Source organism: Schistocerca americana, chromosome 9 (assembly GCF_021461395.2).
Source record: "Schistocerca americana isolate TAMUIC-IGC-003095 chromosome 9, iqSchAmer2.1, whole genome shotgun sequence".
NCBI classification, from domain to species: Eukaryota; Metazoa; Arthropoda; class Insecta; order Orthoptera; family Acrididae; genus Schistocerca; species Schistocerca americana.
The window spans coordinates 119,554,904-119,582,412 of record NC_060127.1 but is presented as its reverse complement, the minus strand read 5'-3'; the positions used below and the strand labels follow the sequence as shown (position 1 = coordinate 119,582,412).

The following is a 27,509-nucleotide window of genomic DNA, read 5'->3' as shown; positions in this document are numbered from 1 at the left end:
ATTGCTGTCAGACCTCCAAGCTGTGACATCGCGATACACAGTTAAACTCCCATTCTGAATTTTACACACCATTCCCAAAGTAGAGAGATGAGTAGTCAAGTACAGAACATTTGTTTTATTCGTTTACACTTTGCTGATAATACCCTATCTGTTATCTTTTCTCAAGTGCTAATTTAGGGGCAGAATAGAGGAAGCAAGTTCTGCATAGCAGCTGCTGTTTGTTGGGGCACGCATTTCCTCATCTATTCCAGCCACTGTATCTGGCCTTCATGTTGCATTCCACACACTTTGAAGTGGAACTCTAAGGGTGATAGTGACTGCTTAAATGTTTGTGCTGTAAGATTTGAAAGTGTTACTGTTGATGAAGTAATGAGCACATACTTGAAAGTCGTGCACACTAGCAGTGTTTTTTCATTGCGAGAGTGCACCACGAAAGAGCAAAAGTATGAATTTCTGATAGAGCCCACCATGGGTGAGTGCCCATTAAATGCTGCCACACTCGCTCCATGCATACATTTGCCCTCTCTTACTGTGTTCAGTCTATGTTATGGTGATCGGTGTATATGCCACAGTCTAATAAAGTTGTATTAACTTTCTTATTTGTGTTGCATGTCCAAAAACACACCAAAGGCGGTGGCACAGTGGTTAGCACACTGGACTCAAATTCAGAAGGGTGACAGTTCAAACCAACATCCAGCCATTATGATTAAGGTTTTCCGTTATTTCCCTAAATCACTTCTGGCAAATACTGGGATGGTTCCTTTGAAAGGGCACAGGCAACTTCCTTCCCCATCCTTCTCTAACTTTATGGGACCAATGACTTCAGTGTTTGGTCCCCTCCCCCAAATTAACCAACCAAGTTACAACACAAGTGACAACGAGTGTGGGATTGTTCTCAACGTGGTTTTCAACTTCTGGTTGGTCCTCCATTACATAAATGATGTCTTACAGTGCTACTGATGATTTCTTATGCTGTCTGGTTGATCAGCAGGGTGTTCATATTGCAGTGTTGCAGCACCTCAGTCAACAGCAGAAGACATTCACCACAGTGCAACACAATCAAAGCCACTTGCCTCTGTTGTGGCCTGTTCAGGTCTGTCTCAGTCTACATCGCCTGCTCGCCTGCTGTGTCACCCCTCGCACCTCCTGTTTTGCCTTATGCTACCCCGGTCATTTCTGGCATACAATGAGTCTGTCAAAGAAAGTGAAACCTACGAAAAACAGTTGTGACAGCATTTTCATGCATTTGGATTGACTGATGATACCCTACGCCATGCTTTCTTTTTGTCTTGGTTATCGCCTCGCATGAATCAACTCCTTTGCCCTCAGGCACCCCTGCGGGAATGGTCTTCACTCTTTTTTGATAACATGTGCAACCTTCTTTCAAAGCACTACTGGGAGAGGATGTATGTCATTGCCACCCAAGTTGAGTTCTGTTGGTGCCACAAGAAACCAGAACATTTCTGTAAGACTTAGGCAGCTGAGCTTCATGGTTTAAGCTGTCGTCGTCACTTTGTCATTGATATGTATAAGGAGTTGTATGCTGATCAAATGGTTTGTGATGCAATCATTTGATTGGCCCCCAGTCATGAGGTTAATGTGCAGGCCCTTCAATATGAAAACCACTCCCTCGCCAACACTCTGACTATTGCACAATTGTTTGTGGTTTTGCAGCTTGTAGGTACTCAGATTGAATTATGGTGTTAGATTGCAGAAGTTCAACCCACTTCCCCCTGACGTTTGTAACATGGTGGCAGCGGTCCTTGCGCAAGCAAAACATTACAGTGGCTGGCCCAAGTGACTTCAGAAGCCAGGGCCACAGCAAAGTACAGCAAGCCCAGTAATGAACAACGCAAGCACTCCATGCTTCCCTCTTGTCCGTCGTGTTGGTCACTCACGATAGGCCAGATTATCCCAAGTGTTGGGCTATTTACCATCAGTCCAACAAAACAGGGCACATTGCTCCTGTTTGTAATGCAAAATTCCAACAGCCTATTGCAGACAATGACATGGATGTCAATTGTGTATCAGCAATCTGAATTGCAACCAGTAAGCTTTTATTGATATCAAGGTTTAGCAGAAGGTTTTGCACATGCAAGTCGACATGGACTTGGATTCTCCCCTTTTAGGGCCAGTGTCACATACATTTGTCACATACAATAACCAAAGCATTCCAATATTAGATAGTTTCTCGGGCCCGGTCACATATAAATATGTGGTTCGTCCACTGACTTTTCTGGTGGTGAACAATGCATGCACTGCAAATTTATTTGGTTTGGATGCCTTTGACCTTTACGGGTTTAATATTTCTGAAGTCGTTAGTCTCGTATCTGATTAAGTGCCTTATACACAACTCGACTCATTATGCTCTGAATTTTCCACCATGTTTTCTGCGGGCTTGGGTTGTGCCAATAATTTCAGAATCCACATCAGCATGAAACTTTCGGCCAGACCCAGTTTCTTTCAGGCTTACCATGTGCCGATGGCACTACGTGACCAAATTGAGGCGGAGCTTGACCACTTCACAGCCTGCAGGATCGTCCAACTGATTGCATCCGGCGAATGGGCTACCCCTGTAACCATTGTCAAGAAGCTGTCTGGACGGTTACACCTTTCCAGTGATTTCAAAGTTTCTGTCAATGCTCAGTCTATCATTGACACACATCTCTTGCCATGCCTTGTGGAACTTTTTGCTAAGCTCACTGGCGGTCAGTATTTTTCCAGGATCAAACTCTCTGATGCATATATGTCACTTCCTGTTGATGCTGACTCTAAATTGCTCTTGGTCGCTGAAATGCCTTTTGGCTTGTATCGATACTTGCAGTTACCATTTGGCATGGCCAGTGGCCCAGAGATTTTTCAATGGTTTCTCGGACAACTCACAAGGTCTGTGCCAAGCTGTGAAAATTATCTTCATGATATTGTGGTCTCCAGCTCCTCCACTGCCGAACATCTCAACAACTTATGCATGCTCTTTTCGGTGTTACTGGCCATCAGGTTAAAATGCAATTCGGAAAAGTGCCACTTCTTTCAGCCTTCTATTGTCTGCCTTCAAGGTGTCTAGTGCTGGTATCAAACCCCTTCGTCAGAATGTCTCTGCCATTGTGACTCTTCCATGTCCTACATCGGTCAATGAACTCCAAGTTTCTTTTTAGGTAATATTGGTTATCATTGTGAGTTTTTGCTGGAGGCGGTATCAGTAACACAACCTTTACATGCCTTACTACACAAGAGGGCATCTTTCCAATGGTCACAAGCACATGAAGTGGCATTTTCCAAACTGAAGTCTGTGTTACAATCTGTGCCACATAACCTACCAACTGGGTTAACATTTAATGTTAGCGACATAAGCGTCCCAGCATGGGCTGGGGCAGTGTTAGCTCATAAATATCTTGATGGCTCTGACTGGCCAGTTGCATAAGCATCAAAGATGCTTAATTCAGCTCAGACCAGATATTCACAAATAAAGACAGAAGCCCTCGCCATTGTTTATACCATAAAGAAGTTTTATGTTTTCCTGTATAGTGCAAAATTCCATCTTATAATGGATCACAAGCTGTTAGTTTTGCTGTAACCTCTCAGCATTGTTGCCAGACAAAGCAGCACATTGCCTTCAACGTTGGGTGCTGTTCCTCCCTCGGTACAGCTACTAGATCAACTTCTGCTACAGGCTAAACGCGTGAATTCTGACATACTTTCCTGTCTTCTGGCTGGTCCAGACACAGTGTGCATCACGGCAAGCTGCCCTGAGGATGGTGTTGCCTCCTTGGCTGCAACCTTTGCAGGCCTGGGACCGTCTCCTCATCAATTTTGCCAGCTGTTTCCTTAATGTATACTGGCTAATAGTAATCGATGCATTTTCTCGATTCCTGTATGTTATCCATTGCACATCAACTTGGCCTCTGCCAATGTGGCAGCTGTACTGAATTTTTTTTCCATTAAAGGACTTCCAGCACTGTTGGTCTTCGATAATGGCCCTCAGTTTGTGTCACAGTAGTTTGCCTCCTGCTGCAATGCCAGTGGCATTCGCCACATTTTTGCCCCACCCTTCCACCTGCAGTCCAGTGGTGTGGCTGAAAGGTGAACACAAATGAACAAGTACGTTAGTCAGTCCCAGTCCAACGTTGCCCCAGATCAGTTTCATTCTTCCTATCGGTTCACACCATTTGGTGACAACAGCCTCACTGAAACGCTCCATGGGCGTCATCCCTGGATGCTCCTGCATCTCCTGTGGCCCGGCCAGGGATACCAACCCGTGTAGCCGTCGCCTCATTTCCAGCCTGGGCCCAAGGGTTTGGTCATCGCCCAAAACGGATTCTTGTTGTCATCTCCTGATGCCACATGCACTGTCTCTGTGATGTCTATATGGAGAAGGACCTCTGTGCACATTGTTACAAGAAGTTGGGCCTGCGCAAAGATGACCGAACAACCCCAGCTGGGACATTAATGTCACCCGCCAGTCTGTGTCACTGGACAGATCACCTGATGCAGCTGGGTTCTTGCCACAACATATGAAGGGTCCCCCATCACCAGTGGACGAACCAGGCACAGCTTTTCCACTATTGCTACCAGTACTGATGCAGCTGCTAACTGTGTCGGAGCCATCTCCTCTGCCTCAGCCAGCAACTGTGGGCGCACCGTCAGCACCAGGCCCTGAACCTGATGGGGACACGGAGCTGGTGCCATCATCACCCATCCTACCGTATAGGTTGACTCGAGAAGGCGGACTAGTGTGCTGCCCGCGCCGCAAGTTTTTCCTACCATATGCTCCAGTATCGACATGTCATCTCGGTCAGGGTCTCTCGGTGGAAGACGCCATGGACATCTCACTAATTCAAGCTGTTCCCTGAGGGAAGAGGAATGAAGTGTGCACGCATTAGCTGTGTGTTGTCACCCACGAGAGTGCACTGCAAAAGAGCAATACTGCGAACTTCTTGTCGGCCGGTGTGGCCGTGCAGTTCTAGGCACTTCAGTCTGGAACCGCGTGACCGCTACGGTCGCAGGTTCGAATCCTGCCTCGTGCATGGATGTGTGTGATGTTCTTTGGTTAGTTAGGTTTAAGTAGTTCTAAGTATTAGGGGACTGATGACCACAGATGTTAAGTCCCATAGTGCTCAGAGCCATTAGAACCTTTTTGTGAACTTCTTATAGAGCCTGCCACAGGCAAGGGTCTATTTAAACCCTGCCAAGCTACACTCTTGCATACATTTGCCTTGTCTTATTGAGTTCAGTGTATGTTATGGTGAGTGGCATACGTGCCACAGTATAATAAAGTTGTACTAACATTCTTGGTTGTGTTGTGTGTCTGAGTTACAACAGTTGACTCACTCAGTAATGGTACTTATTGTTTCAAAGTATGGGTGACTTCTGAAAAAGACAACCTTCACTATTGACTGTGCAATGCTGCAGATTACATTATTGTTTGGCCACTAAGGTGGGTAGTGGTTGGGAACTAGGGAACAGGGCACTAACAAAAAAAAGTTTAAGAGTTAATACTGTCATCTTGACAGAGACGATGTATTTTACTAATCACACAGTTTCATTTGGCCCCTCTCTTATTGGTGAAAGTCAGCCAGTTTTGTGCTGCTTCAGAATGTTTATGGTTGCCATCAACCTTAACGTACATAACAGTATTGTGTGCTGGAACAGTAAGTAGCTATTCTGAAAGTAGTGTTTATTCATTTGTAGTGTCACATATAGGGTTTTGTTGTTGTTGTTATTGTTATTATTATTATTATTATTATTATTCAGGGAAATGAGGGAAAAGACTTCCTGGTCCATATAGCAATTCGCCATAAACTTTCGTGTCACTTCTACAACACCTTGACACATTACATGTATTTTTCTTTTATAAGCTGTAAAATGGCTGCCCATGGATGAGGTGGTGGGACTTGTCCCAGCAGCCAATTCGCTACAAGCCAGTCAAAAACATCACTCCCAGCATTTTCCACATGGGGTATAGGGGCCACGTGAAAGTGTGTGATTAGTACACACTGTGTGTGTGTGTGTGTGTGTGTGTGTGTGTGTGTGTGTGTGTTTTGCAGCATAACCCGCCCCACATCTCTGTTCATCCTTCCCTGTTACTTTAGCTCCCTTTCATCTATGAGACAAACTCAACATGTGTGATGTGCAGTTGCTTCAGTTATGTCTTGTGAGAAATTCAAAGATAGGATGAGGAGACACCTGTTAATCATAGAGAAGAAGACAGGCTTAAATAAAGTTTTTGAACTACTGTTGTCCCCAATTGGTTTCACCATACCAAAGAAATTCCATCTTTTGTTGCAGTGAATACACATGTACATGCTGACCATATAACCGGAACTGGCCTTCTAAAGAGACTCCTGCCCGGGTCTCGTAGTCTGATATCACGTGCTAGTGGTGCAATGGCAGATGTGTTCGTTGATCCGTACCAGAATGTTGAATTTGGGAGGCACAAACTTGAAGTCCGACCGACTCCAGGGCATACAAATGGTTAGTAAAATTTTAAAATTTGAAACATATGTTGTCAAATGTTACTGCAATTTTCATTTTCTATTTTGTATTATGTATCCTGTGTTCTTATTAATAATCGATAATTGTAAGGTGAAAACTGGCTCTTGGAAACAATTGTGTATGTTAAATCTTTAGCTAGGCAGTACAGGTACACATTAGAATATGGTTTTTGTGTGTAATGTTCTGATCTGGTGTCCATGACTTGCAAGTAAAGTGACAGTTACAAAGGTTCACCTGTATACAAGACAGCATGACCTTGAAAAAAAATGTTTTAGAATCATAACATAGTAACACAGTGTCCTTGCATATAGTTGTCAGCTTCCACAAGGGTTACGGAGCTTAAGCTAAGTTCAGAAACCTTTGAAGTGCCATATGATAAACTGCTTGTACCCTTACAGTAATCTCGTGAATCTGTGATTGAAGGTCTTACATAGTTATATTGCAGTTTCAAGCAAACAAAAGTAACATATTTGTTCCACAAATTAACATTAATGGTTACGTACTAAATTATCATCACATGTAAAATTCTTTGAGAATCCAACTGTGTAAGGTACTAAAATGGAGTCGGCATATTGATAAAGTAGTCATTTAGCAGCATTGAGCAGTGAGGGTACTTTGTATAGTAGACAGCTGTACACCTTGTAAAGGCCTCTTAAGAGATATAGAATTCTTACATTTACTGCACAGTATGTTTACTTCTTAATACTAGTGCTGGAACTGTAATTTCCAGACAAAAATAATTTCCATGCAGACTTTGGCCACTGAGTAATGTTCCGTGTGGGGATATATACTCTTGTTCAAAGGCCATCAACAAGCTCCCATCACACACAAGGCAAGAAAATTCAGAAGAATTATGTTGTCATCTGGAGTGAAGAGTTGAGGATTTGGTGAAATGCATGATAAGTAACAATATTCTCTGTAAAAAGACCTGCCTTGTTGCAAGTGTAGACAACTGCTATTCTATGATAAATGCCATTATGTGTATTAAGTATTAATAAAACAGTAAGAGATAAAACCAGTTGTTTAACAAAACTGAAGCAGCAGGAGCTGTTTTCAAAGTGGCAGTTACCAGCTGAATTTTCTACGTAAAATGTGGTCTGAGTAAGCAGCAGCAGTTCGGAGTAATTTAATGGTATTTGTTAATGCAATTTGTAACAGTTTATTTTCAGTGTTAATGTATACCTCGACTCATTCCACATCTGTAATTGTAGCTGTGGAACACAGTGGTTGACAAATGAATTTTTTCTCTACAGGGTGTGTTACATATGTCAGCCACGATCAAGGGCTTGTATTTACTGGTGATGCTGTCCTTATCCGCGGTTGTGGGCGGACAGATTTCCAGGAGGGTAACCCCCATACATTGTACCACTCGGTCCACACGCAGATCTTCACCCTGCCAGACACGTTCCGCATCTTCCCTGCTCATGACTATAAAGGTAAGGAACTTGTCATATGATAAGAGACTTCAGTGAAGCTGTAATAGTATCTTATTTACTCATCTAAAGATGCACCCATTTACACAATATAACACATTTGTCCAGTTTTGACAAAATTCTTAATATACATTGACAGAAAATTCCAGATGAAATAAAATATGCTTGTGATGGTAGGTAACAACTAGTCATCTAGAGCATCCAGTTGTGAAGCCTGCTGTGCAACATAATGTAGTTGATGGCCACTCCTTACCATGAGGAGATGAAATGTGTAGTTTTAATGAAAGTTTTGCAGGATGCACATCTAGGCCTTACATGAAACTGTACCAGATTGCAGCTCAGTATGTAGTACAGTGTGGTCAGTTTTTCCCTATTGTGACAGATACGAATAAATTACCAATTTTGTTTTACTGTTGCTCATGATTTAGGGGATTCTCATGCTGAAACTTGGTGATTTTCCTCAACTTCTTTTGGTATGACAACCTAGTTGCTGAAAATTGCTCAGCGTCTAGCAGATTTATCACAGTTGCTCAGAAATCCTGTCGTGACAAATTTTGATAATGTTTTGGCAGCTTTTATTATGTGATAGAATGACTTTCTGAGAGCGATTTTTTGCTCATTTGCAGCCAGCCAGCATGATATTAAAGTTAATTCAAAATATGTATTCATAAATTTTTTGTGGTCTTCAAATCTCAGATTCGATTTTTGTTTGCACCGCTGAAAAGAGCTCATTTTGTTTGACCAGGAAAAGCTTATTTTATTTTTATGACAAACCAGTTGAAAGACAATAAAGAAGTTCAAAAACATCATACTTGACTGCCATTACAAGCAAAGAAGGTGTTGACTTTTTAAATCTGCACATTTGGAAAGTTGTTAAATCTGTTGGAGCTGTCACTGATTGGCGTTATTTTCCTCAAAATAAAAATTAATTACCTCTGCCTGTGACTTTCCAGAAATTTATCTGTTCATTTAGGCTCTTTCTCACTATTTTGGAAATTCACCCAGCTTGATGGATATTCAATACAACATTTCAGTACATTGCAGCATTCATTTTGCAGGTAATTCTGCATGTCACCTGGCAACATTTGCATCTCAAAAAGATGTCAAAGAATAAAAGAATTTTTAGCACAAAAGCAACAATTACTTCATCAAAAAATTGAATTATGTCTTGCCCAAATATGTTTTTTTCATAAAGCGTTGCTTTTGGAAAGTATGAACTTCTACAGAAATTCTGTTGTAATCCTTTTTGTCTGAAACACCATTCCGTATAAAAGGTATTCTGGGTTGTTACTTTGCAACAGTGGATCATTTGAAAGCTATGGCCGGCCGGGGTGGCTGAGCGGTTCTAGGTGCTACAGTCTGGAACCGCGCGACCGCTATGGTCACAGGTTCGAATCCTGCCTCGGGCATGGATGTGTGTGATGTCCTTAGGTTAGTTAGGTTTAAGTAGTTCTAAGTTCTAGGGGCTGATGACCTCAGAAGTTAAGTCCCATGTGCTCAGAGCCATTTGAACCATTTGAAAGCTATGACGAAGGCTTCGAGGACAATTTGCAGCAACAATTACAACAGAAGTTGGATTCGACATAGTCATAAAATGAAACAAATGAAATACATTCCTCATAATCCACATCTGATCCTTCATTGGGTGTCAGTTAGGGATGCCAGAGGTTAAAAAAAAAGTGCCTGCACACAACATTTCTGCTGCTGGGGAGACTGATCCAAAAGATTTTCAAACACCTGGCAAAGTAAGGCATGTCCTAAATGCTTAGAACGTAGGCTATTGATTAAAGAACTGAATGAAAAGATGTAGTTGTCAAAGCAGTCAGCAATATTGAAGATTTTGACGTTATCACCTCAAAGGTGAACTATAAAAGAAGTAATGCAGGATTTTGGTGTCTCAGAAAGAATGGTAAAATGTTGCTAGATGTCATGTAGAATTACCTGCAAAACCAATGCTGCACTCCCTTGGACTATTGCCATAAACATCCATCAAGCTACAGTTTGATACTAATTTCCAGTAGACTTTGTTCTCAGCTGTTAAACGTAAAAATGCGGCATATTTTCACTTGAAAAACATTACATCTTCGTTGATGGTGAAAATTGTTGTTGTGAATTTCAAAAGAGCCAAGAAACAATGTAAATGAAGAGAGAAACATTTCTAAAAGTCTAAGGTGGATCAAATTAAGTTTTATTTTAAGAATATCAAAGACAAGCAATAACAGCTTTAACAGATTTACACTGTTTTGAAATGTGCATATTCAAAAAGTCCACACATTCTTTACTCATAGTAGCAGACAAAGCAATATTTTGAATTTCATTATTATCTTTGAAGTGGATTGTCTGAAAAATGAAACAAACTTTATGACCAAACAAAATGAGATCGTTTCAACAGTGTGAGGAAAAATCAAATCTAAACTACACTGTTGAGAGTAGCTCATTTGAAAATCAGAGAAAAAACTAATGATCAATTTATTTGAGTTTATTTTAGTCTTGCATGACTCAGTACTTAATTGGGCAGTCAAGACACCACTTGCACAGCCTTACAACAAGCTGGCTGTCTGCAAACGAGGAAAATATCAGCACAAGAAAGTCATTCAATCGTAAGATTCAAGATGCTAACATGTGAACCGAATTCGTCATGTCAAGAGTCATGAGTGAATTGTGAAAATCTGCCATACACTGAGCACATGTTGTTCAGCAAACCAGCTGTTGTTCCCAAAAGGCTGAGCAGATGTACAAAGTTTCAGAGTGGGAGTCCTCTTGTCATGAGCAATAGTAAAGCAATCTTTGTGATTTATTCGTGTATGCTGCAGTATGGAAAAAACTGTGCATGGCTAGGGTCCCACCATATTACCTGTCAAGCTGTAATTTGGTATGCCTTCATACAGAGTGCATAAATACATCCTGTAATGATTTCATTAAAATTGGAGAGGGTCGAGTGAGGACTGTTTAAATTTAGATCCCCTAAATTGAATGATTTTAAAATTAGGTCCCCTAACATTGAATGATTTTAGTTTTGTGTCATCGTTGCCACTGTAGAGTCTTGTACCGTGGGAAGCTAGGAGAGAATGTTGTTTGGTGGCCAATATCCTCTTTCTATAACACATCTGCACACATGTATTAACTGGTTCTTTATTCACAAGAACAAGAATCTATTTATCTTAAGCTGGTCCATGTGTTGTAGTACTAGCTCTTCTCTAATAGTCCATGTTTGCCTCACTGCTGGTGAAGTACAAGTGCCACTACTAACACTACACTGGTCCCTATGTACTGACTGAGACTCTGACTGGCTCTGTCTGTGACTGACTGGGCCCTCTGGTCCACAGCAGCAATCTAAATACTGGCGGTCGAGAGGGTGTTGGCAGCACGTTGTTTGCGAGTCTGTCTTTGGCCTCTCTCCTGATAGGCACACTTGATTCAGCGCCTGTTATTGATCTTCTTGCAACCTCTTTGCCGACCGAGTGTGCTGGTGACAACTTACGCCAGCACACCTAGAACTACTGATAGACACATAAAAGTAAAAGTGACAATCTCTCTGGCTTTCAGAAGTAATAGTTCCTACTTGGATGGTAGGGGGAGGATGGGGCATAGATCGAGGAAGGTTAAAAAGAAGGGCAGGTTGCTCCCCAGAGTGACAGGGGTCCACCTGTAGTGTGAAGCACAGCAGGGTAGGGGAAGGAGGGGGGAGAGAGAGAGAGAGAGAGAGAGAGAGAGAGAGAGAGAGAGAGCCAGTGGTGGGGTTGGAGTAAGTGGTAGTCGGGTGAAAAGGGATTACATGGGACTAGTTTTATGGTGGTGGTGAACACACAAAAGACAATTTGGTGCAGGGATGACAATTTGAGAATGTCACAATTTTGTCATCATCGTTTGGAGGTTAGAAGGCCAACAGAAGGCGACAGTGGATGGTGTCTATAGGATATCGTATAGAGGGTGTCTATAGGATATCGTATAGAGTGGATCTCGTTTCAAGGCTTGACATAAGAAATTGATAACCATGGCAGAGTGGTGTGTTGAGACATTTGAGGTCTCATTGGTATTGGGTGTTTAGGGAGGAGCATGATGGAGGTGTACTTCTGAGTTTATTGGAAATGGGAATTGTGTTAGTCAGTGCGTGAGAGGTGGACAGCAGCCAGGAGATTTGTTTGTAAGGTCTGTGGGGTGGTTGGGGGTGAGGAAAGCCTGGGAGATGATGATGATAATGACAGTGACAGTGGTGGTGGTGGTGGTGGTGGTGGTGGTGATGAAGCAGCTGATGGATTTGGTGGTAGTTTTCTGGTTCATTTTTTCTTTCATAGACTTAATATGTTTGACCATTTTTTCCATGTTTATAGTGAGAGCCAGTTACCAATTGAGGGATGGTGTCAATGTGGAAAGCAGAACCCCAGCTGCAATAAAACTTCAATACAATTGGTTTCAATTGTGATTGGAATATCACATTGTTGGTTCAGTCATCAATCATAAGGTCTTTATGATGCAATTCCCCAGCCCTTTTGCTTGCCAGCTATCTTTTTCATTTCCACATAACTGCTGTATCCTACATCACCAGTGGCCTGATACAGTCCTTCCACTATTTTGTCAACTACAGATGTTATCAGTGACATGTGTCATATTAATGTTCCCAACTATCTCTTCCAGTTGATGGTGTTCTTTGTTACAGTTTTTTTCCCTCCTGCTTGACTCATTGTAGGACATCTTCATTCCTTACTCAGTCATCCATCCAGTCTTCAGCAGCCTTGTCTACAAGGGTTTCTACGGTAAGGAGCAGTCAAATGAAAACAAGACAGATGGAAAAAGTAAACTGTTTATTATTTCAATAACAGTATTTATTCTGCTGTGAGACAAGACTGTCAGTGCCTTCATAGAAAAATGTTTCCAGTTGCCTGTGGAACTATGATTGTATGAGGGCTGTGCAGAAAGTTTTTAGCCCCTCTCAAACAGGAAGTCTGATGTCAGTGGGATTGTTTCAGTTTGAAAGAACATTGTATCTCAACCTTGGAGTGTGTGGGCACCAGTTCCCTCACCACTGGATTTCAAAACATACTGCGAATGGTAAGCAAAGCCACAAGCAGTGCTGAATCTGACACAGTGTGAGATGGATCTGTTTCTCCGTGATTGTCGTGCAAAGATTTATTATGACTACAGAAAGAAGTTAACTGCAGAAAAATGCCACTATTCTCTGGTACCTGTTTTTGCTGACTCTACCTCTTCTAATGCCACCATTGTAAATTGGTTTTGTGAGTTTTCCAAGGGTCAGGAATATGTCACAGTTGTTTGGAGATGAACCCTGTCACAGTTGTCCAGCAGTGGCAGTGATCCAAGAAAACACTGATACTGTGAGGAAAATTTTCAAAGATGATCCTCATCTCACATTTTGTGACATTGAAGGGACCTTAAATATTGGATGACTGTGACACAGACTATTATTTATGATCATTTAGGTCTAACCAAAAGATGTGCCTATTGGGTGTGACATTACCTGGCAGAAGACCCAAAACACAGAAGAATGGGTTGGTATTACTTTACGCTTGAAAAATTTGACAAAGGATGGCCCAAAGACACTTACAGTATTGTCACAGGTTACAAAACATTGGTGTACCATTATGACCCTGAAGGTAAGTGGCAGTCTTCACTATGTTGCTTTTGTGGTAAGGAACCACCCACAAATGTTCGGAGAAGTAGGAGCTCTGGAAAGCCACTGGTGGCCACTTTCTTCACCAAGATGGGTCATCTCACCTCTGTGACCTTTGACGTAAGTCACACAGTCACTGACAAGTGGTATGTGACTGAATGTCTGTCGAAAGTCATTACCACATGAAGGTCACAGCACCTAAAGTCGAAGAGGGTCACCTCCTCTTGCACCTCAACCATGCCTCAGCACTCAGGACTTCCAGAGTAGTGGACTTGGTGGAGAAGGAAAAAGTTTGTGTGTTCCTGCACTCACCCTATTAACCTGATCGTACTCCGTATGACTCCTGTTCCCAAACACGAAGAAAAGAATTTGTGGGCAGTAAAGGGACTATCACAACATACAACAGTTATCCAAACAGCTTCCCCAAAGAAGTTAGGACTGAGGTATTTTTGAAGTGATTTCAAAGGATGGAAAAATGTAGAAGTACTCATGGAGAACATTGTGAAAATTGTTAGTTATATTATAAATATAAAAAAACATTGAATTTCTGCTAAAAATATTTCGCATAACCATGGTACCCAAGGTGTGTACCTCTTAGCCCAAAGCAAATTGATGGCCACAAAGTCTTTCTTCAGGGCTCTAAAAGTATGAAAATTGCATGAGGAGAGATTTGGAATGTGTGGAGGACGTGTAAGGGATTCCCAGAAAAACTCAGCAGCATAGTCAAAACAGCCATGGTAACGTGTGGATGAGCCCACATTTTGCTGAGGTTGCTTTGACAATGCTGTAAAAGTTCCGCTGGGAAGCTGTTACGCATCCTCTGTACAGTCCCAATCTCACCCGATGTGATATCCATAATTTTGGACCCCCTGAAGAAAGATCCTAAAGGCTTTGGACAAAGTGGTGCACACATGGGTACAATCATGGTTCTGAAGGCAGTGCAAACATTTTTCCATCTCATGGTGGGATAAACTTATTAACAGTTATGCTGATTACTTTGGAAATATTAAACAGTTTACTTTTTTCCATCTGCCTCGTTTTGATTTGCCTGTCCCTTATAGGTTAATTTCTGTTTTCCACACTGGCTGTATTTCACAACCAAGTAGAGTGGTTCTCCAAAGATAGCTTTTCATGAGTTGTTTCTGTTCTTAAAGTTTATGTTTTTGGATTAGCAGCTTGTTCTGTTTATAGAAAACCCTTTTGCCACATGTGATCCATGCTTCTAAGCCTTTTTATCAAATTTATGTAGAAACAAGAACAACTCAGTGGAATATAAATAATGTAGGGAGTAAAGATAACTACTCGCCAAATAATGTAGTTTCCGAGTTGTCGATAGGCAGTTGTAATCCTCCTGGCCTGGATCTTCGGTAGCTCCTGCCCCACAACTGCCTCGTCCAGGACCCTAACTTCACTCATCTTGCAGTCTCCCCTTCCTGTGTTGTCTCTCCCTCTCCCAGTCCACTCCTCCACAACACAGTGTGTTGTGCGCGGCTCCGTCCGCGTGTAATCAGAGTGAGTTCACCAGTGTCACATCATTCCCATCCAGTGCACCTGCTGCCCCCCCCCCCCCCCCCAGCCATCAGCCACTTAGCTACACTTCCCAGATCCTCCCTCCCACTCCTCATGTACCAGCACCCCTTCCCCCCTTCGCACACTACACACTATCACCCCAATCGAGCAGCTGCTGTGTGGGCACAATGACGTCATCCAGGATAAAGTTTCCATACGGGTGCTTGTGCATGCGTGCAGTGTATTCTACCTCTATCTACACTGGTGAACCGAAGCGTTACAGCCACTAGCTTAATAGTGTGTTGGTCCAGCTCTGGAATGCAATAAAGCAGTGATTCTGCATGGCACGGATTCAAAAAATCCTTGGTAGATCTCCGGAGGTTTGTGGGCCTAGATATCTGTGCACTGGTCGCTCAGTTTCCTTAGATTACTGGCCAGTGGTTTGTGGGTGCAGAGCTGGCACCTGATAGCTTCCCAGATATGTTCCTTAGGGTTCAGAAGAGCAACTTTTGTGATAAAGACATGAATAAAAGTTCACTATCATGCTCATAGTACAATTCTGGGCTTGTGACATGAGCAGTTATCCTGCTGGAAGATGCCATCGATGTCGGGAAAAACATCGTATTTGATGGGAAGCAAATGCCCCCTATAATATTCGCGCAGTCTGCAGCTGTCATTGTGATTTCGAGTTCTACGACAGGTCCCATGGGAGCCGAAGTGAATGTTCCCCATAACATAATACTGCCCCATCAGCCTGCATTCCTGGCAGAGCGCAAGTTTCAAGCAGCCTTTCCCTCAGATGATGGCATCTCTGGATACGACTGTCTGCGTGCTGTAACGAGGGGTGTGTTTCATCTGATTGAGTGACACATTTCCATTGATGCACGGTCAAATCTCATTGGTGCCGTGCCCACTGCAATCATAATTGGTGACTTTGTCATGTCGACGTGGGAACACGTATGGGTCATCTGCTGCGAGCCCCGTGTTTGACAATGCGTGCTAAATACTGTGCTCTGAAACACTTGTTTGTGTACCAGCATTGTACTCTTGTCATCAGATCTGCCACAGATCGATACTTATCCTGCTTTACAGAGAGTGTTAGCTTCAAACCTCCATGTCCAGTTATGAGGTGAGGAACTCTGGCAATTTGTTGCCGATTCATAGCTTCATTATTCTTCACTACTTTCCTTAGAAGCTCAAGACAGTAGCACACAAACAGCCAACTGGCTTTGCCATTCCTGAGATTTCAGTTCCTGGGCACAAGGCCGTAACAATCTGCCCTTTTATTACAGTCATTTATGTCAGTGGATTTCCCCATTTGTGGGTTATATTGACACTAAAATAATTCCCAGTTAATCTCTGCTGCACATATATATTTTCTTATCGTGACACGTGTCTGCATTGCTAATAGACAGCATTTGATCTAATGATGGGCAATGGTCGCAATGTTTTGTCTCATCAATGTATTGTAAAATTCGTTCATCTCTTCCAGAGTGTCTTGTCCAAATTTAACATTTAGCCATCCATATTGTCCACCTTAATGCACACTATTACCTTAGTTTTTTTTGTTTTTATATGCGTAGTATTCTATTTCTTTTGGCACCACGCCCAGTTCCCATTCACTTTTACTGATACTGAGCGAGGTAGCACGGTTGTGAGGCACTGGATACTCATTTGGAAGGATGAACGTTCAAATCACTGCCTAGCCATACAGATTTAGGTTTTGTTTGGTTTCTCAATGATACATCCAAAATATGCCTTTTTGTGTTCACTTTTGTATGTGTGCTTGGTGCTTTTGACAAAGAATGAAGACTTGCCTGTTTTATCAAAAATGGAAGACAAGTGTCAAAGCACATTAATTCCTGTCATCGCTGATAATCTTATTTAATGTTTGATTGGCAGCCAAATGTGATCAACCTGGTTACAAAACACAGGAGTACTTAACATTCTCAAAACCACAGCATGCATCAACAATTAAAAACAGGCTGAAATCCATAGAGCATTGCATGTTTATTTTGGAAGACTACTTTGGAAGATCACTGTGAGAAAAATATGGGAGGAAACTACTGATTAGAGAAACTGATGGATCTAAAGTCTAATGAACTGAAAAAATTTGTGTGATTTCAGTTTGTTAGGATGTATATCCAATTTCCATATGTATTAGAAACTTGTGCTTTCCATTTTCTTTCTCTTCCATTTAAGCAGACTGAGCCACAGTAAAGTGTGGATAGGTATAGCTAGTAGCATATACACTCCTGGAAATTGAAATAAGAACACCGTGAATTCATTGTCCCAGGAAGGGGAAACTTTATTGACACATTCCTGGGGTCAGATACATCACATGATCACACTGACAGAACCACAGGCACGTAGACACAGGCAACAGAGCATGCACAATGTCGGCACTAGTACAGTGTATATCCACCTTTCGCAGCAATGCAGGCTGCTATTCTCCCATGGAGACGATCGTAGAGATGCTGGATGTAGTCCTGTGGAACGGCTTGCCATGCCATTTCCACCTGGTGCCTCAGTTGGACCAGCGTTCGTGCTGGACGTGCAGACCGCGTGAGACGACGCTTCATCCAGTCCCAAACATGCTCAATGGGGGACAGATCCGGAGATCTTGCTGGCCAGGGTAGTTGACTTACACCTTCTAGAGCACGTTGGGTGGCACAGGATACATGCGGACGTGCATTGTCCTGTTGGAACAGCAAGTTCCCTTGCCGGTCTAGGAATGGTAGAACGATGGGTTCGATGACGGTTTGGATGTACCGTGCACTATTCAGTGTCCCCTCGACGATCACCAGTGGTGTACGGCCAGTGTAGGAGATCGCTCCCCACACCATGATGCCGGTTGTTGGCCCTGTGTGCCTCAGTCGTATGCAGTCCTGATTGTGGCGCTCACCTGCACGGCGCCAAACACGCATACGACCATCATTGGCACCAAGGCAGAAGCGACTCTCATCGCTGAAGACGACACGTCTCCATTTGTCCCTCCATTCACGCCTGTCGCGACACCACTGGAGGCGGGCTGCACGATGTTGGGGCGTGAGCGGAAGACGGCCTAACGGTGTGCGGGACCGTAGCCCAGCTTCATGGAGACGGTTGCGAATGGTCCTCGCCGATACCCCAGGAGCAACAGTGTCCCTAATTTGCTGGGAAGTGGCGGTGCGGTCCCCTACGGCACTGCATAGGATCCTACGGTCTTGGCGTGCATCCGTGCGTCGCTGCGGTCCGGTCCCAGGTCGACGGGCACGTGCACCTTCCGCCGACCACTGGCGACAACATCGATGTACTGTGGAGACCTCGCGCCCCACGTGTTGAGCAATTCGGCGGTACGTCCACCCGGCCTCCCGCATGCCCACTATACGCCCTCGCTCAGAGTCCGTCAACTGCACATACGGTTCACGTCCACGCTGTCGCGGCATGCTACCAGTGTTAAAGACTGCGATGGAGCTCCGTATGCCACGGCAAACTGGCTGACACTGACGGCGGCGGTGCACAAATGCTGCGCAGCTAGCGCCATTCGACGGCCAACACCGCGGTTCCTGGTGTGTCCGCTGTGCCGTGCGTGTGATCATTGCTTGTACAACCCTCTCGCAGTGTCCGGAGCAAGTATGGTGGGTCTGACACACCAGTGTCAATGTGTTCTTTTTTCCATTTCCAGGAGTGTAGATTATAAATGATGTTATTTTATACTACTCATTCTTTTTTTTTCCAACAGAAAACACTGCTGTGCAACAATTTCATTGTGCATTGAATGTATTAAAACACAACTGACCTTTTCCATCTCAAGGACCAGCCATATGTAATTTACTCACAAAGAAATGTTTTGTTATCAACCATGAAATTACTGTCTCTGACACTGATATGTGTAATCGATTACCAGCTAAGGAAGTGTTATTACTAGAAACTGCTGTAGAACGCATAACCTTATCTTGCCTAGAAATATGCATTACAAGTTTTCTAAGCAGATTGCCAAAATGAAGTTGGGACATTTGATTGCATGGACGCTAGATGCAACTAGTGGATTCCATAGTGCACATGTGGACATTGCATGTGTTCAGTCAACTTTGACACCCAGTCTGGATGTAATTTTAACATTTATTGTGCCAGTCATGCACCACTTATGTGCCTCGAGCATATGTTTTACAGATGATATTTTCTTCTTCTGTGGCATCTTTTTAATAGCATTCACCTAATACATGTCCTTCCCCCATCCTCTCTTGCACCACCACAGTTATTAATTTTGTTTATATCATACAACTGGGTAAGTTGTAACATCGATTGCTGATGAATTTATGCTTTGGAACAAACTGCCTGTGTGGTCTTAGCTTATTCTTTCCAGTGTAGTATTATCTGCTCAACTGTTCTGTGACTGTCATTCTCTTGGATTACTACTCCGAATCTGTGATAATAACTTATATTTCTTTTACACCACATTCTTTTATAAATAATTTTTCGCTCTAGTTATAAGTCATTCAGGTATACATTTTCTTCCTCGTTACATACATCGACCACAGTAAACAACTATGTTTTATGTGTGCGAATGGATGTATGTGTGTGTGTGTGTGTGTGTGTGTGTGTGTGTGTGTGTGTGTGTGTGCGAGTGTATACCTGTCCCTTTTTCCCCCCCAAGGTAAGTCTTTGCGCTCCCGGGATTGGAATGACTCCTTACCCTCTCCCTTAAAACCCACATCCTCTCGTCTTTCCCTCTCCTTCCCTCTTTCCTGATGAAGCAACCATGGGTTGCGAAAGCTTGAAATTTGTGTATGTGTTTGTGTGTTTTTGTCTCTATCAACGTACCAACGCTTTCGTTTGGTAAGTTACAGAATCTTTGTCTTTAGATATATTTTTCCCACGTGGAATGTTTCCCTCTATTATATTCATATGTTTATCCTTCTGTGTGCAAGAGTAGTATTAATTAATCTTCCTTCTCTTATAACATAACATAATAATTCTTGGAAAGTCTGTGCTTCTTGTGGCAATCCATACCTGTTTATTCCCATGACTGGCCTGGTATTTCCTCTCACAGAGCCACCACAATTTCTGTTCAGTGCCGAAGATGTGCATCGTCCCTTGATATAGCTCACTGTGTACAAAATAAAAAAAATATCAAGCCGAGGGGCAATATCTGTACAGTTATCCTCAACATGCTATATCAACTGAATCAAACAAAATTTGGCAAAGCTTCTAATTTTGATTATTCAATTTTTAAGGATTTTGAAGTTATTATTCTCATATTACGTAAATAACTTTTGGTTGCAAGTATCATTTGTTGGTAAGAACATGTAGCGATATCGATCTCCCCTCTGTCCTTGTATTTGTTAGCACATACCTCAAGTGTATGTGTCAATGAATGTGTTATTTATGGCATTTATTCAACCTCTGTACATCACCAAATATTTTCATATTTATTCTACCAACATCCGTTGGGAAGGAGGACATGTGATTGATTGTTTTGCGTGACAGACATTATCAAAATTGTCTTGCAGAATGTTGCTTCTATTAAATTTCAACAAACACACACACACACACACACACACACACACACACACACACACACACACACAGAGAGAGAGAGAGAGAGAGAGAGAGAGAGAGAGAGAGAGAGAGAGCCACAGCCACAGATACACACTACCTTTTAGATAAGCTCTAATATACTTGTGAATACAAAATTCATTTGTATTTCAGGTCAGACTGCATCTACTGTAGGAGAAGAAAAGAAATTTAATCCCCGCTTGTCAAAAAGTGAGAAAGAGTTTGTGGAGATCATGAACAATCTGAACCTGGCATACCCAAGACAAATTGGTATGTACATACACGATTTTAGAATGTAGATACCTAAAGTCACTGAGTAAGCTGAGATTAGGAACCAGTGGACATGACCATTCGTGCTGCCCTTTTCGTGTACGTTCTATATTCTGTTAATCCTATTTGATACAGTTCCCACACCCTTGAGCAGTATTCTAGGATGGGTCACATAAGTGTCCCCCCCCCCCCTCCCCCTCCCTCAAAACTGTTTGTAGATGCTTTCCATTTTTCCAGTTTACCAACGAACCCCATAGTTTGCCACCTGCTTTACCTATGACAGAGCCTATGTGATTGTTCCATTGTTCCAGTTCACATCTTCACAAACTGTTGCCCAAAGGTATTTGTATGAGCTGACTGATTCCAGCTGTGATTAATTGGTATTATCATAGGATACATCATCTACATGTGTCGATGATTGCCCATCAGAGATCACACACTATGTCCTCCCAACCACAAAATCCTCAGTCCAGTTATAAATTTTATTCAATGCCTCAGAGAAGCAAGAGCAGAGTTTTGTGCAGTCGATGTTTTTGGAATCTGTTTGAGACAGAGGAGGTCACACTGTTAGAGATACCTCATTACATTTGAGCTCAAAATATGATCTAAGCTTCTACAACAGACAGACATAAGTGACATTGAGTGGTAATTTTTTAGATGATTTTTGCTACTTTTCTGGTAGACAGGTGTAACATCTGCCTTCTTCCAGTCACTGGGGTTGCTTTTTCTTCAAGGCATCCATAGTATGTTTGGCTGATAGAGGAGCAAACTTACCCATAAACACTGTATAGTATCCAACAGGAATTCCGTCGGGCCCTGGAGCTTTGTTCAGTACTAGCGATTTCAGCTGTTTCTCAATATCACTGGTACTAATTAAGTGCCACAGATTAATAGGCTTTATGTAGTTGAGTAAAATTTTGGAGTCTTTCCCTAGTAACATAAGAGACAAGCAAAGCAGGTCAGTACGCAGTAGCTGACTGGAATGCCAACAAGGAAGAACTGCTGACGTTGCATATTGCGGCAAAAATTATTGCTACACACTGTAAGAGCTGGATGTTCAAAGCACCGATGCAGCAGAACGACATCACACGAAAGGGAGGATGCCGCCATTGTGTTGACTACACAGAGTGGAGGCATAATTTGGATGCAAGAATAACTGATACTGACTCTGCAAAACTGCATCAGCTGCTGCTTTTGTAAGGTGAAGTACACATCCATTTAGCAGAAACTGGGGTGACCAGAGAAGCTGACCAGACAGAAAAGGTAGGCCAGGTGGTCACGGCTGCCACAAAGTGGCAAAGTAGAGGGCCATCCGGTATAAATATTACTCCTGTTCCAGTGGAAATATGACTCTGCAACTGACCAGCCTGCAGGCTGCTCCTATGTTAATTTATCTACTGCTCATCAAGACTGTCTCTAGTCTCTGCCGGAACAGAAACTCTTGCTTGGTGGCATTGCCACTGCAAGCATCAGTGCCGCCGTTCGAGTCGAGACTGAGGGAGAGCTGTGAGCGGCGTCAACCGACAGGCCTTCGAGTGGCTTAACTGACCAGTCGAAAGAATGGTGGACATTCGTCATCACAGGTGGCATGCCGTGGGCACCACCTGCCTGCTGTTCCTGTGGGAATACTTCAATGTTGCGCGCTATACTTCTGTCGGAAGTCGCAGCGTGGCTCGGCCCGACTTCACGTGCTCTGTGCAGAGCCAGTGAGTGACTGTCAGGGTGTCATGTACGATGTCAGTGAGAGCTCTATGGTTACCCACTTCCCCAAAATATTAGTGCCTGAGGTTGTTCGGACAACATTGGCCGAGTTGTGGCCAGTGACCCTCGACGTTGCCGAGCACTAATCCTCATCTTCATTGCTGCAGTGACTGAGATGGTTTGGTACGTGCGAATGTGAGCATTCTGGCGTGATGAGTTCTGCCCGCTGTTGCTGCTGACAACAACGAATTAAAACAACCGTGTACTTTGGAGCAATAAATGCTAATTTATAAATGATGTTTCATTAGCAACTTCATGGGCTAAACGACCCGTCTTGCACCTAGCCCCTGCTCGCCTGCGCCTGGGGCTGACGGTCTATCGAGATCCTGACCTCGAACACCCACTGTAGGATCTGGTGCTGTGAGTGTTGCAGTAATATCTATGTATCTCATCTCTGCAGTGGTGGAAGAATTGAACTGGGATACTCCCGCGTTTGTAAACTGCTTAAGTTTCATAACAAATGTCTACCTGTTGCACCAACTTTGGTGGCACTAACTCGGTAAACAACACACAATCATTTACACTGTATACACATTGGATTATTCTATGTACAGTTCGTGACTGTGTGATGAAAATGGACCATTAATCCTTTCAAAAACTTGGAGATGGGCATTTAAATGTATGGCGTTGCTGGATGTAGTGACTGGAAAGCCAAATGAGTAAACAGACCAAGGGTGTTGTCTTAAGTGAAAGTGTGTGTTGAAACTAGTGAAAGTGTCTGTTGAAACTTACAAGAAACTGAATTTTCGAGAACCCATGTTCCCAAGAAAGCACTGTTAGTGTAGTAAAATTTGAGGAGATTGTGTTGAAATGTGTGGGAGAAGATATATTATACTAATGAAATTTCACTGCACACTTTTAACTCTTTGGCTGCTGCAGACATGCTGCCTACATTTTGACCAGAGCATTGGGTCACTATAGCCTAATGTGTCTACCTGCACTAAGTAACCTGCATCTTGGCTTCTACCTTGGCCAGATTTTCCTGAACAGCCTCCCTCACACTGTGTCGATTATTTCTGCGAAACCTCCTAATACTGCTTTAAGATTTGTCATCACTGAGATGAATGTTATTGTAGGTGTAAAAATTAGTTTCTGGCATTGAAGGTTCTCTGATAAATTATAGTTGTTACAAACATGCAGTGATGTAAAGGTTGTCTCTGTGAATTTACAGTTGCTACAGTTCTGCAGAGATGTGAAGATGGCTTTTCCTTCAGTTGTTTCTGATCTAGTTTTGGTAACCCCTTCCTAAAGTTACTATCACTTTCAGATTCTTTGTATTCAGAAATTTCTTGTCGAAACATGACTGATGTTACACCTTCTGATGTAGACAACTTCGGACTGTTGCTATCAGAATCTGTGGACGAGTTATTAACAATGTCGAAATCAAATAACTCGTCTTTACTGTCACTGTTTGTATCTCCATTATCCCTTTCAAGTGCAGCCATGATGCCTTGTCATTTTCTTTGTAGAGTAGATTGTCAGAAAAATACTGTGATGGCAATCCTGATGAACAGTAAAAGGTAAAGCAAGATTGATTGCAGAAAAATGGGATCATGACAGACAAAGCACCGAAACATATCTTAGTAACCACTGTGAAAAGCTACTGAGATGTGGGACAAAACAGCACTCAGGTACCTGAATGGTAGAGCATCTGTGTTAGTCAAAGGTACTCAGTGTTTGGCAAGTAAGGCAGAGATAACACATCACACTTATCAGCAGCACCTGGGGACTGTGGAGCACAAGTCAGCTTGTCAACAGCAGTGGTGGAGAGTACTGATGGAACAGCTATGGGCCAAATGATTTGTACATTAGAGTTATTTTCTGCCAGTGAAGTGAAGTGTTGAACTTTCTACTGTCACTATTGTTCCCAGAGAACCCCTCTGTCAACTGTGACGGTGTTTTGATCTGATACACACAGCCACATCTGGAGTGACATAATTTATACATCTCATTCACCACAGACTACAGCGTGTGCAAAATAAATTGGCACCTAAGCAGAAAGGCATTCTTGTCCTCAGCACTGGGTGAGCGCACCCATTTGATCTGAATGGGCAGTAAGTTAGTTTGCTGTTACCTGCTGTGCTGTGTGTTACGTCCATTAGTTTCAGTTGATTACTAACCGATTTTGTTATCTGGTACTCTAATCAGAGACTACTGACTTTAGAATTATTGGTCATACTAGTGTAAACTTAATATGATCGTTTGCAGATCATAATTCTTGAAGCTTTCCCTGCATAATGGGTATTCTGCACAAATTTGCACTTATCTGAAGATTACTGAATGGTTGTCAGCCAAAATATTGTGGAAAAATGTCAGTATCATCTAGCTGTAAGAACAAAACCTCATAGAATCACTAGCTGTAGTTTAGAAGTTCTACTTGAAAAGTAGGCTTCAGCTGTCAAACTGCACCGTCCCTAGTGTGCAGTGGCTGCATGTGATAGAACCCCCACCACTACCGTTGTGCCCTCCCCTCCCCTACCATGCCGTCTGCACAGATATAGATTAAGTTATGTTGTGTGCACCCTACTGGCAATGGTTCTCTTCTGACTTGAGTGTTCAGGTTGTACAAGAATACACCCATATGTGCTGCCACCACGTGTAAGTGGTACACATTACCCGTTGTCCGTTTAAGATATGCTGTCACAGTTGTAGGAGGCTGCAGTTCTTGTTGTCTGTGATAGTGTGTGATTTCAAAATGAAGATTCACCATTGCAGTTTTGTTTTGACATCTGAGCAAAAGGTACCCTTGTTTTCACTCTGATAGAGTAGCTCCTGTCAGATGGCCCTTGCAAATGTCATGTCTCACTCAGCAAATTTTACTTTGAGGTTACAAGAAGTCATCGGTGTATGTATCCTGAGTAGAAACTGAAGAGGTTGTATTCAGTAGGTCCCTATCTGCCTGCCTCATTGTACAACAGACAATACAGACATTTGAGAGAGTGCACTGTTGTAATGCTTGAACTGGTACCTATGCTCTGAGTTTACATTTATTGTATAATGTGTAAGCTATTTATGTCAGTAACAAAAATCAATTTTTATTTAAATTTGTTCCATATCTCAGAGTACTTAGTTCAGGGTCATTAGTCACTTAGCTTCAGTAGACTGAAAGATGGCAGGTAGTGTAGCAGAGTTACTGAAGTTGCTAATTTTTTTTCTAAATTTCTGAATAATTATGACAACAGAACAGCAGTTCCTGCAGCATCAGGAATCTCTTATAATTGATCTACAATTGGAGGATCATATGCCAGAATGGTCAAACAACAAAATGTATGTTTCGAGATATTCAGGTCTAAAGTTCATCTACAAAATCAGTTGACGTATTGAGGATAATAACTGATGTTCAGCAGATTCCTAGAATATATTCAATGTCATTTATTTGCTTTTCACACAAGTCACACACATTACAGGTCTGGAAAATTATAGCCTTTACAATTAAGTGTAATGAAAATTGAACATTAACAATATCTCAACATAGATGTTACTCATACAAGTTATTTTTCATTTGACCAAGAACAGTGTTTGTGTACTATTAAGAGACAATGTCTTCGAATAGAATTTTGAGGATGCTTAGTAATCTACTGACATTTCATGATCATTAGAGTCTCGAACATAATGAACAGGGGGAACGAAGCACAGCATTGACTCTAGGGTATTCTTCTTTTCATTCATAAGTGGTTTTTCTGTGGGGAATTTAAGGTCCTTAAGTTGAATTACATTTGACTTACATTTGCTGATTGTGATGTATTTTGTGTTCATCTAAGCTACAGTTTTTCCAGCAACTTCTTCCAGTTTCTTTAACTGGTGTTAAACTCCACCACATGAAACTTTTGGTTTTTAACGTTGCATGTTTTGATTATTTCTGAGTTCCTTGTGTAGATGACTGTGACTTTTAATTTTAAAAAATCTTTCACAATTCTTGTATGCGAAAGTGCACCAACTACGTTCCTGGTGTTTGTGATGTTCTCAATGTTCATCAGCTGTAACAATCACTTATGAAGGAATCCGTATGCATGGGTTGTATGCTTTCCACTGTACAGTTCTCACTTGACTCCCTAGATAGTACAAGAGGACACCTTCATGCTGTTAGCTGATTCAATTGCATGCTGCATGTTCAAACTGTGACCTTAACCTCATACAACTGTAAGTAACTAGAGAACATTTTACACCTTTTTTACCCAAGTTTGTATTGTTTTAAGTGTAAAACGTACCTTTGCTTACTGATTGATCGTAAGATGGCATGTAGTAATCATTAGAATCACGCTAGATATCAACATCACTCTCATTTGTCTCGTAACCTTAAATCTAGAATTTTGTCCCATATCTAGTCAATGTATTCAGTTCACTTTCACACCAGAAATATGTCAGTTTGAAATACGTCAGAAATTCAAATGTGATAAATGTTCCTCATTGTGTAACCATAGTCTTCGATCAGTTTACCACATCAGTATTTACGATATTCAACATCAGCTGCCATGGAAAACTCAAAATGTCAAAATCTGTAGTTGGTTCATTCTGACATAAGACCCTGCAGTTAATTCTTTGTTAAACTAACCAATGTGACTCAATGACTGGGGTTACAGGGTGATCTGGAATGTATTTGTTGACCAGTAAATGTATGCCAGCTTTGTCCAGGCAATCAGTTTCAGCTTGAAATAACTGGTTATAAATCTCAGTAATGGTAATTATTATTTATCCAATGGTAATTATATTGGGTGGCTATAATTAAACTAACAGTGTTCTAAATGCTGCTGTGTAGGCTGTGTACATCACAGGACAGTGAAACATTGTAGGTTTGTTTATTAATTGGTGCACTCAAGTAGTATGCAGAAAACAATAATAGTTCCGCTTTCCGCCACCAGATGAATATATGGCAC

The 27,509-nt window shown here is 42.2% G+C and overlaps 1 protein-coding gene across 1 annotated transcript in view; it reads left to right on the top strand.

Annotated features, from left to right (window-relative positions):
- The window catches only part of LOC124551358 (persulfide dioxygenase ETHE1, mitochondrial), a 52,723-nt gene that overhangs the window by 11,015 nt on the left and 14,199 nt on the right, over positions 1–27,509 (top strand). The window contains exons 3-5 of the mRNA XM_047126394.1: positions 6,286–6,471; positions 7,746–7,928; positions 20,758–20,874. Coding sequence (XP_046982350.1) covers positions 6,286–6,471; positions 7,746–7,928; positions 20,758–20,874 — 486 coding nt within the window. The remainder of the gene's footprint in view (positions 1–6,285; positions 6,472–7,745; positions 7,929–20,757; positions 20,875–27,509) is intronic.